Below are 15,078 nucleotides of genomic sequence, written 5' to 3' on the forward strand. Positions count from 1 at the left end.
TACTGGTGATGAGTTTCATTTTGGGTTGGAGATGGGTTGTGGCTACTATTAGTGAGGGGTTTTGTTTTGAATTTCAATTCACAGATCTGGACTAGATTTTCTGGGTTGTTTGTGGAGTTTTCAAGGAGTATGTTGTGTTTGGTTACCCCAAAAGTGGAAGAAAGAAATGGAAAAAAATGAATTATAGATTTTTTTTGAGGATAAACGTCAGAAAAAGGACTTAAATATTGATTGCCAAGAAAGTGATTTAAAAAAAAAAAATAAAATAATGAACACGGGAGAATTAAGTCAATTAAATTTACTCTCAAGATTTTTTATTAAAAATATTGAGGAATTAATTCTGTTTCTGTTTTTTTTTTTTTTAAGCTGATGTAACAATTTTTTATGTTAATTACAAAATTTTATTATTATTTTGTAAGTTTGCCAATTGTGCATAACGTTTATCATGTAGATATTTTTTTTTGTTAAGAGTTAACAGTAAAGACTTAATTGATTATAAGTTAAAAATAATAAAGATCAAATTGACTACTATAAAAATATAAAAATCAAATTAAACGTAGTTCTAAAATGTAAGAACGAAAATGGTATTTTAGTCAAAATTGAAAGCCATAGTAAAAATTGACCAGAAATACATAGAACCAAAAAGATATTTTGTTCAAATGTTCTTATAACTCTTTCATCGTGGTCGACACGACACTCTGACTATAGTACTACAACTTTAAAAAGTTGATTACTTTGTAAATAAGCGGGGAAATGCACTTCGCTTTGTGCTTGTGGGTAGGTCAAAGAGAACATAATAGATCAGTGTGAACAGATAACGTAGGGCCTGGACTTTATTGATGAGATTCAAGAGAATATAATAGATCAGTGGATTAGAGCGGGCCCTGCTTTTGAATTTGCTATATGGTTTCTCCTGAATATCATCAATCAGTTCATTTATCTACCTACTCTTTCACTGACTCTTATTCTCTTGTGATATACAGCAAATTTCCCATTTCCAAACTATGGCTCGTGCTTTACTTTCTGCTATTGTGGAGCAGCTTGGTCCTTTCATTTCTTCAGAGTTCACCTTGACTGCTCATATAAATGGAGAGAAAAGAATGTGACAAGGATCGCTCAAAAAAAAAAAAAAAGATCGCTGATGGGTCAATTTACTGTAGCCGTAAATTATATCAAGGGCTGAGATTAGAGCAATTGCACGCTGTGGAACTTCTCTTCAGCTACTCCCAGGACCGAATAGCCTCTTTCGTTTTCCTTCAGCTTTTCTTTTACTTCAGCGTGTGAGCCACGCTTATTAAAGTCATTATTTCTCAATAAATGAGCTAAAGACTTTGTGCGGTGCGCTGGATATAATAGATGACTAGTGTGGACTAATAATGTCAAACCAGGACTTAATTGATAACAGGATTTGGTTTCTCCTGAATATCATCAACCGGTTCATTTATCATCTAGCTACTCTTTCACAGACTCTTCTTTCTCTTCTTGTGATATCCAGCAAATTTCCCATTTCCATTCTATGGCTCGTGCTCTACTTTCTGCTATTGTGGAGCAGCTTGGTCCTTTCATTTCTTCAGAGTTCATCTTGACTGCAACTGTTAAACAAGAAGTCCAAAAGCTTGAGACCAAATTCCGTACCATCCAGGCAGTGCTCAATGATGCTGAGAAGAGGCAGCTGAAGGAGGAAGCTGTGAAGCTTTGGTTAGATAAGCTCAAAGGCATATCCTACGAGATGGACGACGTGTTGGATGAGTGGAACACTGCCATGATCAAAGAAGAGATTGAGAAACAACAAAAAGAAGATGAAAATGCTGAAACTAGCACTACTAAGAAGAGGAAGGTATGGTCCCTCATCTCAGTTCCTAATCTTTTTCAGCATCGTGATATTGCTCATAAGATAAAAGAACTTGATGAAAAATTAGATGAGATTAACAAAGAGAGGGAGATGTATGGGTTTGAATTGAGTAGGGCCATTGAAGTAGTTGAGAGACCAAAAACTACTTCTTATGTTGATATGTCTGATATTCTTGGACGTGATAAGGTCAAGGATGAGCTAGTGAACATCATATTGGGCAAGGGTACTGAAAAAGAAAAATGCCCCCATGTCATCTCTTTGGTGGGCATGGGCGGTATGGGAAAAACGACTCTTGCCCAGCTAGCCTTTAATCATCATGAGGTGAAGGATCATTTTGAAGATAGAATTTGGGTTTGTGTTTCTGAACCCTTTGATCAATGTAGGGTTGCCAAAGCTATCGTTGAAGCTTTGGGAGTTCGTGATTTTAACACTACTGAATTGCAGAGTCTATTGGAAAAAATTTGTGAATTAATTAGGGGAAAGAAGTTTTTTCTTGTCTTTGATGATGTGTGGACTGAAGACCAAGCACTGTGGAAGCCATTCAGAGATGCACTAAAAAATTGTGGTTCACAAAGTAGTAGAATTCTAGTCACCACACGTAAAGGCAAAGTTGTGAAGATGATGGAAAGTGCAAATATGATCAAGTTGGAGGAATTGTCTGAGGAAGATTGTTGGTTAGTGTTTAGAAAAATAGCATTTTCTGATAAGGATCCTAAGCAATGTGAGCAATTAGAAGTCCTTGGAAGGCAAATATCAAAGAAGTGTAAAGGCTTGCCCCTTGCTGCAAAAACTTTAGGGAGTCTCATGCATTTCAAGAAAAGTAAAGAAGAATGGAAGAATGTTTTGGATAGCAATTTGTGGGAATTAGAAGATGTTGAGAGAGGTCTTTTTGCGCCATTGTTACTTAGTTATTTTGATTTGCCCTCACCACTGAAACGGTGTTTCTCATATTGTGCTGTCTTTCCGAAAGATCATGCTTTTAATGTTAATGAGTTGGTACATATGTGGACAGCACATGGATTTGTTGAGTCAAAGGGAAATATGGAGGTGGAAATCATGGGAAGAGAATACTTTGATAATTTAGTCATTCGCTCTTTCTTCCAAGAAGATATTTATGGGTACAAAATGCATGATATAGTGCATGACTTTGCACAGTTGATTACTAAGAATGAATGCTTTATAATCAATAGTGACATAGAGTCGGAATCAGATTATAATAATGCTCGCCATTTGAGATTAGTAATTCCAAAAGAAACCCAATTTCCTGTGTCCATTGATAGTGCCAAAAATCTACGCACCCTCATCTTTTTTAATGAAGGTGGTTATAACATATCCAATTTATTCCAAAATTTTAGACTTTTACGAGTGTTAACCTTGGAGTGTAGAATGAAACTTCCTCATACCGTGGAAAATTTAATACATTTAAGGTATCTCATTTTGTTTAGGTGCAATGAGGTATTGCCTGAAGCCATTTGTAATCTATGCAATTTACAATATTTGGAGATTACCCAGACTTCTGGTTCTGTGTTCACAAAATTACCTCAGGGGATAGGTAAATTAATTAACTTAAGACATCTTGTTGGAAAAAATTTTCTGATTCCAAGAGGGATTGGAAGATTGATTTCTCTTAGAACATTAAAATGTTTTAGCATAAGTGACGAGGATAGCGAAAGATGTAAACTCGGAGAATTAAAAGATTTGAACCACCTGCAAGGGAGTTTTGAAATACGTGGGTTGGGGAACCTGGTAGATATAAGTGAGGCCAAGAATGCACAACTTAAGAAGAAGATACACCTTCGTGAATTGAAACTATCTTTTAAGAAAGGGAAGGATAGAGGATGGCAGGATGATTGGGTTCCAAATGCAGTCGACCCCAATGATAAAAGAATGGAGAGGGATGTATTATTTTTAAATGCGTTAGAGCCAACTCAAGACTTGGAGCTGTTAAACATTCGTTGGTACCAGGGCACCACAATGTCTCCTAATTGGTTGATGTCCTTGACCAAATTGAAAACGGTTTCTATCGATTCAGTCGCCAAGTTAATGAGTTTGCCTCCTTTGGGGAAGTTTCCGCTCCTTGAATGGTTAACTATATGGAATGTGTGTAGTTTGAAAAAAGTGGGTGTTGAATTTTTGGGAATAGAATCTAAAAACAAGAAACAAGACATAATATTCCCAAATTTGAAACATCTCGAGTTTGTGTGGTTGGAGGAGTGGGAAGAGTGGATTGGGATTGGAGGAAAAGAAGACGCAGACTGCATTACAGTAATGCCACGTCTTCAATGTTTGGAAATTCACAGTTGCAAAAAGTTAAAGTCGCTGCCGAACTTCCTGCGTACAATTCCATTGAATAAATTGGTGATCGCTGGCTGTCCAACCATCAAGAAACGTTGCCAAAGAGAGACAGGACAGGACTGGCGCACCATATCTCACATCCCAAACATCCATCTTCTAGAACAGTCTAATTATGCTTGGGTAACTCATTCTGCTTCTTAATCTCCTTACTCTTCATTTATTTTGCAAATATATACTATCAATTAAATATTCTCATTTTTATGAAAATAAATTACTCACAACCTAGATTGATGAATTTAACATATTCTTATAAATTTGAGTTAGCGTAGTTTATTGTTTTTGCTTAGATTCAATTAACTTGTGATGTATCCAAAATTGCTTGATGGGCACAATAAGTTTTTAGAAATGATTTAAAAAATACAAGGCTGGACTTTCAGATGGAATAATCAAATGAACGTGTCTCTAGATTTTCACTCATTTGCATTTAAATGTAAACAACTCAAAATCAAATGCCTACCTCTTTCTATTTCATTTGCGGTTTAATTTTTTTAAGGGTCTTGCTCATTTTATTGATTTAGATGATACCGTAAGAATTGCGCATGAGCAAAGTTAATCCTTGGCTTCATTCGGCATTGCAAGTCTGAACCAGTAAAGGGTAACTTCTTCCTACTTCTTTCTTCCTCTTCTGCTGCTTTTGTCATTTGGCTGAAATATCAATTAATTATTTTCATTAACTCTCAAAATTTATCAAATTTTGGCCAAACTCACAACAAGACTGTTAGCAATGGTTCAATCTAGTAGGCCCACTATTTGCAACATTACCAGAATGAGTAAATGTATGGAAGATTTTTCATTTATTTTAAAGAATCTAGACTGAATTGTAATGAAACATTACTTGTGGATTTTTATTATTGGCATATGGCCTTGTTATTTAACATTAATATTTTACTTAATTTTTAGTAGGATTTTTCTTGTGTCTAAACTTAATACAATCCTTGCATCTCATTTTAATTTGCTTTTCTAAGTGATACAGAAAATGCTGTCCATTTTATAAAGAACTGTGCAATTTTCACTAGTGTAACATAGTTATAAATTTGTCAAAAAAAAAAAAAAAAACATTGCCAAGCTTCCTTTTTTTTTTTTTTCTTATGTTCTCTTTTATTGCAAAGTATATCCAAGTATTATTTTTTTTATCTTTTGTAACGAGATGATTTTTCTTACTGTTTTGTCCATCTCTAATAACCTCATGCTAGATATTTAATTTTGTTGGCCTCATTTAAACCATACATCAAATTCTATTATGTAGGGAAGTATATTTTGTGCTTGAGCAAAATTTCACGCATGGATGCACTTTTGAGAAAGACCTATAGAAGAAATTTGTTCATTTTATTTTGGCAGTAAAGCTTGCATATCGTATGACACATGAAAGGTTAGGTAGGTACTTGACAATCTACAACTTATGCAACCTTCTATCCTTAATCTTCAGGCTTTGATGTTTCACCTTTCAAATTTGATTCTGGATGCACACAGATTTCTTGTCTTAGTGATGTGTTTCTTATCAATGAAGATAAGGAAGAGTGAGATGTTACGACCAAGGGTAGAGGGCACAATTTGATAAATACTTGCTATTTTGAAAAGGACACCATAAGAAGTGGAGAGGAGAAGATAGGACCAGTCTTGATCTAGGCACATAAATGTTGCTTCTTGCATAGGTAACTCTCTCGTTTCTATTTCTTTTTCTTTTTTCATTTATTGCTGCATTTGTTTTTTGTTCCATGGTCAATCATTTTTTTTTCAACCTAATAATACCTTAGGAATGTCTTGCTCTCCTTCAGTCTAGGAACAACACCCTAGGAATATTTGACAAAAAATGTGATTTTGAAAACATTATTTCACAATTTGAACTAAAATCATGTTTTCAAAACACGATTTTCAAATAAAATGTGTGCAGAATTTGAAATAACGAGTGTGTACCAAGACTTTCCCTTTTGACTAAACCAATTCTAATTTCCAATGTCACAATTTCCTCTACTTTGTCCATCCCAACTGGTTTTTGCTTAAGGAGGGGAACCCTTCCATCCATGCAACCATAATTGAAGTGAAAACTTTGACCAAACCAAATAAGAGAAAGTCTAACTACACAAACAATTTGACAACAAGTTTCACACATGTTGAGGTGTTTGGTCAGTAATTTGAATGTCATAAAGTGAAGATAATGGTGATTCTAGATGAAAATGATGTTGCCATCAATTATATCCTGCTGAGTGCTAAAAAATTGTAAAATTTATTGTGTAGCAATGCACCGCCACATGAACCTGCCATTTTGTCTCTGCAACTCAGAGTCTAATATACAACACAGTTGTGGCAAAGTGCAAGTGAAAGTGTACAGTAAAATACATACTGGCCTCTTTCTCCATCCCAACACGTAAAGTGATGTTCAAAGCACATGCATTTCTGTCTTCGTCCCTTCCATCCATGAAGTAGCTCTCCCTCAGTCAGACTTGGTGGGCTCCAACTGAATCACTATGACTCTGCCATGCACATGGGCTCCTCTGTTGCTCAGTTTTCCTTCACGCAAAAGCTCTCAACCACAGAGCGCTCTTAACGCAAAAGATCGTTAGAACAAATTTGATTCTCAACTGAAATCCACCAATCATGCTCATACGTCTCTATATCTATAAATACTCTTACCCACTCAAACATTCTTTAGTCTCCAAACACTTAAACTAATTTTGCTCTTCATTTCTCTCTAAATCGGTGAGTTTCAGTTTATATATATGTGTGTGTGTGCATGCGTGCTAAAAGCCAACTTTGTATTGAGGTTTTGTATTGAGATTTGAACCCTGCTTCATTCAGGCACTGAGCCTCACTCACTATCACTCAGATGGTGTTGTTTCCTTCTCTGCAATCTGCATATTGAAGCTTCTGTTATCTTATTTCATTTGTGTTTTTAGCAGCTGCTCTGTTTTTACTGTAGCATTTCACTTGTTTTAGGCTGGATGCTCTTGTTGTTGCATGGGTTTTTGTATTCTTCTTGATTTGTTTAATGAAAGTTACTGATTCATCAAAAAAGTTAGTCACAATCTCTTTCATTTATTTTGTGTTTCTTTTAAACTAACTTGTATGTATTATTTTATTCGTACATGCTAAAGTTTACATTGTTCCATATTTAGCCAAATGCCTTCAAATCATACTTGTGAGAAGGGGAACAAGATCTAAATCAATGAAAAGGCGTACTAAGCTAAGGCACTTGAATCCATGTATTATTGAAAATCCTTCTGGTTGTGTTATTAGTATACCTATAAGCTAAGATTTTTTTTTTCTTTAAGCCTATTGGTTGATTTTGAGATTAAAAAAACTCGCTTTTTGGCTTGATAATGAGAAGATTGATGGAACTCTTGTCGCACCAGATGGATTTGAACCATGGTCGGCAAAAACTAGCATGCAAGAGAGTCTGATCTTCATTAGTATCAAGGGATGTTATTACACAGGGTTGGTCTTATAAATGGCAGATGAGAGAAATGGTGGAATATTCATGGCAGGCATGACAAAGTGAGCCTTTATATTTATTTTTAATCATACCTCATTAATGTTGACATCCTATATTAATGGAATAAATCTTGATGATGCTTTAAGATGTAAACAAAAGTAGCTAGAAATTTAATTGGAAGTTAAAACTCTGTAGAAGTTCTTCCATTGAAGTTTTTAACTTATGCCATAAGTTTTGCTTCTAGTTCTGGTTTGAAAGTAAGGGGAGTTGAGTTAAGATCAGCCCCAGGTTTCATTTTGGATTCGGTCATTTTCAGAATGTCCATTTAGAACTTGTTGATAGTCCTAACATGATGTAGAATAGACTGCTATGGTCGTTCTGGACTCTCATGCACACTTGAAATCATCACGCAAGGCAAAAAGGCAGTAGTAGAAATCATGGGCCTCGCAATCAGAATAGCTTGAAATTTGGTAGGCTGAAGCAAAACGGCATTTTAAGCAATATTGGTTACTTTGCCATGAGGTACCCCTGAAAATGGCGAATTCCTTCATTTAGGCCCCGAAAACTACATTTTGCCGTTTATAGTAATTTTTGTTTCCTTAATAACTTTTTGCTCAAAAGTTAGAATAAGGTCCCACTTGTTATGGGACGACCCTTAAGGTTAGTAGTTTATGATTCTGCATTAAACTCAAATTTTCCATTTTTGGTAAATATTAGTATTTTGTCACCTAATCACATAATTAATGCAAATTAGGGTTTTAGACGTTTTTCTTAGTATTTATATGTTTTGTAGCCGTCAAAAGTAGTTTAGACTATTATCAATAAACATAGACTTTTTGTCAAATTCTTTCTCTGGTAGATTCTAGTTTATCTCCTTGTGGATTTAGGGAATCCACTTGTGGATTTTAGGTTTACTTCCAAAAGCTAATAGTTTAGTTTTTGTTCCATCAAGAGAGCACCGTGTGTGCTTTCTTCAAGCTTCTGCGATATCACAACACTAATGGAATTCACTTGGAGGAGAGAAATAATGTGAAAATATACAATTCATTCATATCCACTAGCATATTCCACAAGCTCTCAAATCCTGGTTCTTGTCTTCCCTATGTATTTCCTATTCTATAAATGTCTTACTGTTTAGGTTTAAACCTTTGATACAGGTGATGATTTTATTGGAATACAATGTGGATATAAGGAATGTTACATGCATTTACTATTCTCAAAGGGTAATACCGATTTTTGGTTTATTGGTCTAAGCAACTGCATGGTATCCCTTTTGCATGGAGTTCTGATTGTTTAAGGAGTACAAGAAATCTATACAGGTACTGCTTCACCTACATCATCTATACATACCTCTTAACTAATTATTGAGATTTGAGACAAAAAGCTAGCAAAAAGTCCAAGTTTTGGTTTAAAAAGATTGAAACAAAATGCCATCTTCCTTTGTAGTATAGTCAAATTAAGGTAATTGGCTTGTACTTCAATGTACTGTGTGTAGACCCCACTCTGTTAAAAGAGAATTTGTTATATATGTAGCCAAATATCTTCAAATCCATATTCTTATAATGAAAAGGCATACTCAGTTAAGGCCATGCTAAAGCATGAATTCCTCTAGGGTAATTAATATTGTGTTTTTCATTATCATTTTAGCTATCTTAGTTCCTTTCATTTAGGGAAAATTTCCTAGGCCCACATGACAGAAGCATTTGCATGCATTATTTAGAAAATCAAAACCATGTTCCCTTCCTCATGTGGCTTTAACCTCAAGTAAAAGAGGTACTTCTACTATTACCAATATTGTTTTCAATGTACTTTCCATTGCTGCTGTTGGGGATGGTGTTATTGATGACTCCAAAGCATTCAAGAATACAGCCTGCAATGCTTCTTGTCCCTCCTAAATATTCCTACGGGGTAGAGTGTACAATTATCAAGGGGCCTTTTGAATCCCATCTCATCTTTCAGGTTGTGTTATCAGTATGGCTATAAGGTGAGATTTTTTTTTTCTTTAAGCCTGTTGATTGTTTTAATGATGAAAAACTCGCTTCGGGGCTTGATAATGAGAAGATTGCAGTGACTCTTATGGCACCAGATGGACTTGATGCAGCATCACCAAAAACTAGTAAGCAAGAGTGGTTGGTCTTCAGAAGTATCAAGGGGAATGTCATTACTAGGGGCTGGTCTTATGTATGGCAGAGGAGAGAAATGGTGGAATCTTCTTGGCAGGCCTAATAAAGTAAGGCATTTTAATTTCTAATATTACCTCATCAATGTTGACATCTTATATTAATAGTACAAATATAGAGGATTTTTAAGACAAACAAAAGTAACTACAGATTATTTTTTGGAATTAAGCTCTGTTGAAATTCTTTCATTTCTGTTTTTAACTAATGCAGGACATGATTTTCGCTTCTAATTCCGATTTGAAATTAAGTGGACTTTTATGAACAGCCCCAGGTTTCATTTTGGATTGATCAGTCAAAATGTCCATTTGGAATGGCATAGCAAATAATGACCTGATGATAGTCCCAACACGAGTAGAATTCACTTGGAGGAGAAAAATAATGTGAAAATATACAATTCATTCATATCCACTGGTATATTATTCCGCAAGCTCTCAATTTCTAGTTCTTGTCTTCCCTATGTTTTTACGATAATAAAAGTTCGTATTGTTTGGGCATATCCCTTTTATGCAGGTGACGATTGTATGTCAATTGGAAACAATTCTCATAATGTGGACATAAGTAATGTTACATGCAGCCAAATTTGTGGTACATTCACTGCTTGATACTAAAATTTCCTAGTTGAAAATATAGTCTGCATCCAAATTACAAGCTATAAAAAAGTGAACCTACAAAACTTACTGCCATACAACACTCAGGGGTCACACTTGAGCTTATATTCACTTCTAGTTGTCTAATAGAATGTAGTGTATTAGAAAACTTCATTGTTTGTCTTTCTTTGTCGTAGTAAAAGTCAGAGGTTACAAAAGCCTAGACAAAGGTTTCAATTTGCACAAATTTTAATCTGCTTTTGCTTAATTAAGTGGCGGAAAATCGACTAGTCACTTTTTCTGACTGATCCTTCTACCTGTGCAGCATTGGCAGTCTTGGTACAGATAAATCTCGAGCTTGTATTCCGAACTTCACACAGTGAGGGACTCAATCATCAAACACTCTACTAATGGTGTTCAGATCAAAACATGGCTAGGTGGCTCAGGTTTTGTATATCCAAGTAGCATTCCAAAACATTCACAAGGACTTTGTTCAAAACCCAATTATTTGAACCAATGCTACCTCCTCGGTAAAAAGTTCGCCAATCATACTTCTATACTTTTCGTTTTTGGTACATGGACAATTGGACATGGTTCGAAACCCAATTATAAAAACCAATACCACTGCCTCACTGAAAAGTTCCCCGATCATACTTTCATACATATATGGTACTTTTGATGTAAAAAGCCCACCTATGAACATTGCTTGCAGTGATTCAAAACCATGCAGAAATGTTGACACTTTTGAGAGTGACATAGCTTTCCTGCCCAAGGAAAGAAACATATGAATCCATTTTGCTGGAAAGCTTATGGCAGAATTCACACAAGTACTCTTCCACCAGTTACCTGACATCCAAAGAAGTTAGCATGAGTAGATGATGATTATGGTGATCGGTGTTAAATAATAAGCTGTAATCATGACAAGTTGATTTTGAGAATGATTAAAGGCCTTCAAGGTCAGTCTTCTTGTTAAGGTCAAGGGTCAAATCTCGACACTCATAATGTTTAGAGCATGTCATTGAGCAATAGGGGTTTTATGAGTTGTTTGATGCATTTCTTTTGTGGAAATGATATTTGTTTATTTACCTAAGAACCAAAAAAGACCGGCTGGTGATGTTTCTGAAATATTGTTTGCAAAAGCAAATCAAACTCATTATCCAATTATTACTTTTCTTGTTGGCATAGTTTTTGTCTTTTTTGGACTTCTTGATGAATTAAGTATATAATTCTTTTCAATTGGCATATTTTCACTTGATAAGTGAATTGTCTACGAGAGTATGTAGTTGTGTAACAGATTCATAGGAGGGATATTTTCTTCCATGAAAATAATTCCATTCTATGCATTGGCATGTTTTTGGATTCATTGTCAAAGACTAGGGCATATTCTTCATTCAGTGAGAATATTTGTGTACCAATAGTTATCAAGTTGAAATGATGCTTAAGTACTGCTACTAGTATAGGGTAGTGTGCTAAATCACCATGTATAGAGTAGTGTTAAGAAATAATTTCATGTCATTTTTATTTATTTATCTCATAATTTTTACTAGCTTTATAAGGTATGGAGCTAACAAAGTTACCTTTTTGAGTTCCACTTGTCATTTCGGTATTATTTTTAATCCCCCATCAATTTATACAAATTTTTTATTAGCTAGATCCCACAATAACTCATCCAAAATTAGTTGGTGTCAAAATATTTCATATTCCTTACCAAATTAAAACGTCTTCTAGTACTGTGTTGACTATCTTGCTTCAAATCCAATCAAAACGGGTTAACCATTAGTGATTAGGTAAACTACAGATAAAGTAATTTTTTACATTTTTTATAATTGAATTTATCATTGAAATGGTTCTCAAAAAAAAAAAGTTATCATTAAAATCACTTCTTTACCTTTTTTTTTTTGGAAATAAATCACTTCTTTACCTATCAACAATTACTCGCCACACCTATCAAAAAATAAAAATAAAAACAATTACTCGCCACATTGTTAGTGAATATTTTTATGTACCTAAACTTATATTACAATTACTCACGACATTGTTAGTGAATATTTTTACTTACCTAAACTTATATTTGGCGATTTGATTGCAATTGAAATCTGTCACTCACATGATAAATGCTTTCACAGCACCTATATATATATATATATATATATATATATATATATATATATATATATATATATATATAGTTCTGTTAAAACTTTTCTGTATTGAGATTTGAACCTTGCTTCATTCTTGTCTGAATTCCTCATATTGAGGCTTCTGTTAGCTTATTTCATTTGAGGTTGGAGTAGGTTTGGAGATAGGAATTTTGAAAATATAACCGTTGGATTGCATGTTCTTATTATATTCCACTTGAAATAAAAAATTAATAGCTATGTTATTAATCATTGTTTAAATTTCAAGTTTTTGTAGTCTAAATTAAGCATAAAAAATAAATTTATGGATCGAATAGTAAATAACATTCAATTAGTATGAAATATGACATGCGTGTTAAAAACATTAAAAAAAATATATACAGTTTAACACTTAAAATTTCAAATTTCACTTTCACAACAAAAAAAAAAAAAACAAAATCAAAATTCACAATTTAAGATTTAGATTTTCAAAATTCACATCTAAAATTTGTCCTCGTTGGTTTTAGTAGTAGCTCCAGTAGCTCTGTTTTTACTCTAGCATTTTACCTGTTTTAGGATAAATGCTCTTGTTTTTGCATTGATTTGTGTGTGTGTGTGTGTTCTTCTTGATTTGTTTAATGAAAGTTACTGATTTATCAAAAAAGTTATTCACAATCTCTTTCATTTATTTTGTGTTTCTTTTAGACTAACTTGTATGTATTATTTTATGCATTCATACTAAAGTTTACATTTTTTGTTATTTAAGTTGCAGTGTTTTAGCGAGCATGTATGATAGCCTACTAAGTATTGGCAAGGGAATAAGAAACCTGCCCCCAAACCCAGTCCATAGACTATTTTAATCTTCCTTCTTGCAAACCAAATTCTTAACAAAAGACTAGAATTTCTATTTGCTGTGCCTAAATTTTTTGTTTACTGTTTCAGTGTTTATCTCCGAGTTTATCAGGAACAAATTATTACTTAGGCCCCGTCCGTTTGGAGTGAAAATAGAGAGAGTGAAAATAGAGAGGATGGAAAACAAAGAGAGGAAAATAGACATTTTCCACTGTTCGTTTGGAGAGAAAACTAAGGAAGAATGGAAAATCGGGAGGAAAACTGTGGGAGAAAACTTTGGGATGGGGGCTTTTTACTAAAAAGCCCCCACTTGATGGTTCTATTTTTTTTTTTTTTTTTTCAACGTTACTGAACGTTTTTTTTTCTTCTTCAACGTTATTGAACTTTTTTTTTTTAACATTACCTGAACATTTTATATTATGTACAAATAAATCTATTTCTTACATATTATGTAACAAGGGAACAATAGTCAATTTATATAAATTACATTTTCCACCCTCACACTTTTCCACCCCTCCAACTGGACACACAAGAGGAAAAACTAAATATTTTTCATCCTTCCACTTTTTCACCCCTCCAACCGAACAGACCCTTAGTAATATACTGTGGAGTCCTAGTTGTTTTAAGGAGTCCTATTATCACCTATGAGACCAATGTACAAGAAATGTATATTGGACCTTCAAGTAGGGCCATTTAGAAACTTGACTACAAGGTACATGTGTGGTTCTCATTGTAGACAACAAAACCACTAATTGTGGCCCAAAAAAAAAAAAAAATGTAAGGTTCAACAATTCTTGAGGAGTTGAAGAATTGAAATTGAGTCCAACATCTTTACAAAATAATCAACTCAATGATTGAGTCCAGCCAATGCACTTAATGGGCCCTGCAATTGGGCCAAAAATGTTAACAAATGACCTTTGCAAGTTAGGAAGAGGAAAATTACAAAGACAATTGAGTTAAAAAAGAGTCGAAAGCTAGGACACTGAAAAAATTCCTTTTATTTTGGTTCCAAAAGTAAGAGAAATTTTATTTGAAACTCTATGATTTAAGGGTGTAACAAATTAGACATGAAAGTTTCAAATGTAACAAATTAAATCTTGAAGTTTCAAGAAAGCCACAAATTAACCTTAACTCATTTAAGTGGAATGAAATTGTGTTTTAGTTTAATATGGATTGAAGGTTTAATTTGTTAGCTTTTCAAATGCTTAAAGTTTAAATTGTTTTTTTTAAACAATAGTATTTAACTTGTTACATTTCTAAATTATAGGATGTAAAATATAAATTTCTTTTTAATATAATTTGGAATGAGATTGAGATTTATATATTTTTTAATAAATTCAAATTTAAAATAGGGTAAATTACAATTTACCCACCTGTGATTTGGTTGAAATTTAAGTTGTCTATCTGTGGTTTGAAATTTGACACTTTACTCACTTGAGGTTATCTTTATCTTTTTTTCTTTCTTTCTTTTCATATGGTGCTTTACTCTCAAGAAATCAAGTACTAGGTAAAAAAAATTTCTACTTTTTTTTCTTTTGTAAATTTTGTATTATTAAGTGGATTATAAATATTTAAAATAGTAATTAGTATTTTATGTACATAATTATTGAATCTTCAACAAATATTTATAGATTAACACATATTACTCTTAAATATAGTCACTTCTAAGATTTGAATATGATCTAATAGTATTTTAGAACTTAAC

The 15,078-nt window shown here is 33.6% G+C and overlaps 1 protein-coding gene and 1 pseudogene across 1 annotated transcript; both read left to right on the forward strand.

The window, feature by feature from the left end:
- Positions 1-11,529, forward strand: part of LOC142627916 (putative disease resistance protein RGA4) — a 32,830-nt pseudogene extending 21,301 nt beyond the window's left edge.
- On the forward strand, positions 853-10,078 carry LOC142627891 (putative disease resistance protein RGA1). Its single transcript, XM_075801777.1, has 4 exons — positions 853-1,076; positions 1,553-4,327; positions 9,645-9,818; positions 10,028-10,078. Exons 1-4 carry the CDS (start codon positions 1,005-1,007, stop codon positions 10,076-10,078), a joined length of 3,072 nt encoding a protein of 1,023 aa, XP_075657892.1. The 5' UTR covers positions 853-1,004.
- Positions 11,530-15,078: the final 3,549 nt, after the last annotated feature.

Source organism: Castanea sativa, chromosome 3, assembly GCF_040712315.1.
Source record: "Castanea sativa cultivar Marrone di Chiusa Pesio chromosome 3, ASM4071231v1".
In the NCBI taxonomy this organism is placed as follows: Eukaryota; Viridiplantae; Streptophyta; class Magnoliopsida; order Fagales; family Fagaceae; genus Castanea; species Castanea sativa.

Coding starts and splice junctions, on each gene's coding strand:
- LOC142627891 (XM_075801777.1), top strand. CDS start 1,005: ATGGCTCGTGCTTTACTTTCTGCTATTGTGGAGCAGCTTGGTCCTTTC. Junction 4,328..9,644: donor AACAGTCTAATTATGCTTGG/GTAACTCATTCT, acceptor TTTTTCTTTAAG/CCTGTTGATTGTTTTAATGA. Junction 9,819..10,027: donor TTACTAGGGGCTGGTCTTAT/GTATGGCAGAGG, acceptor TAACTAATGCAG/GACATGATTTTCGCTTCTAA.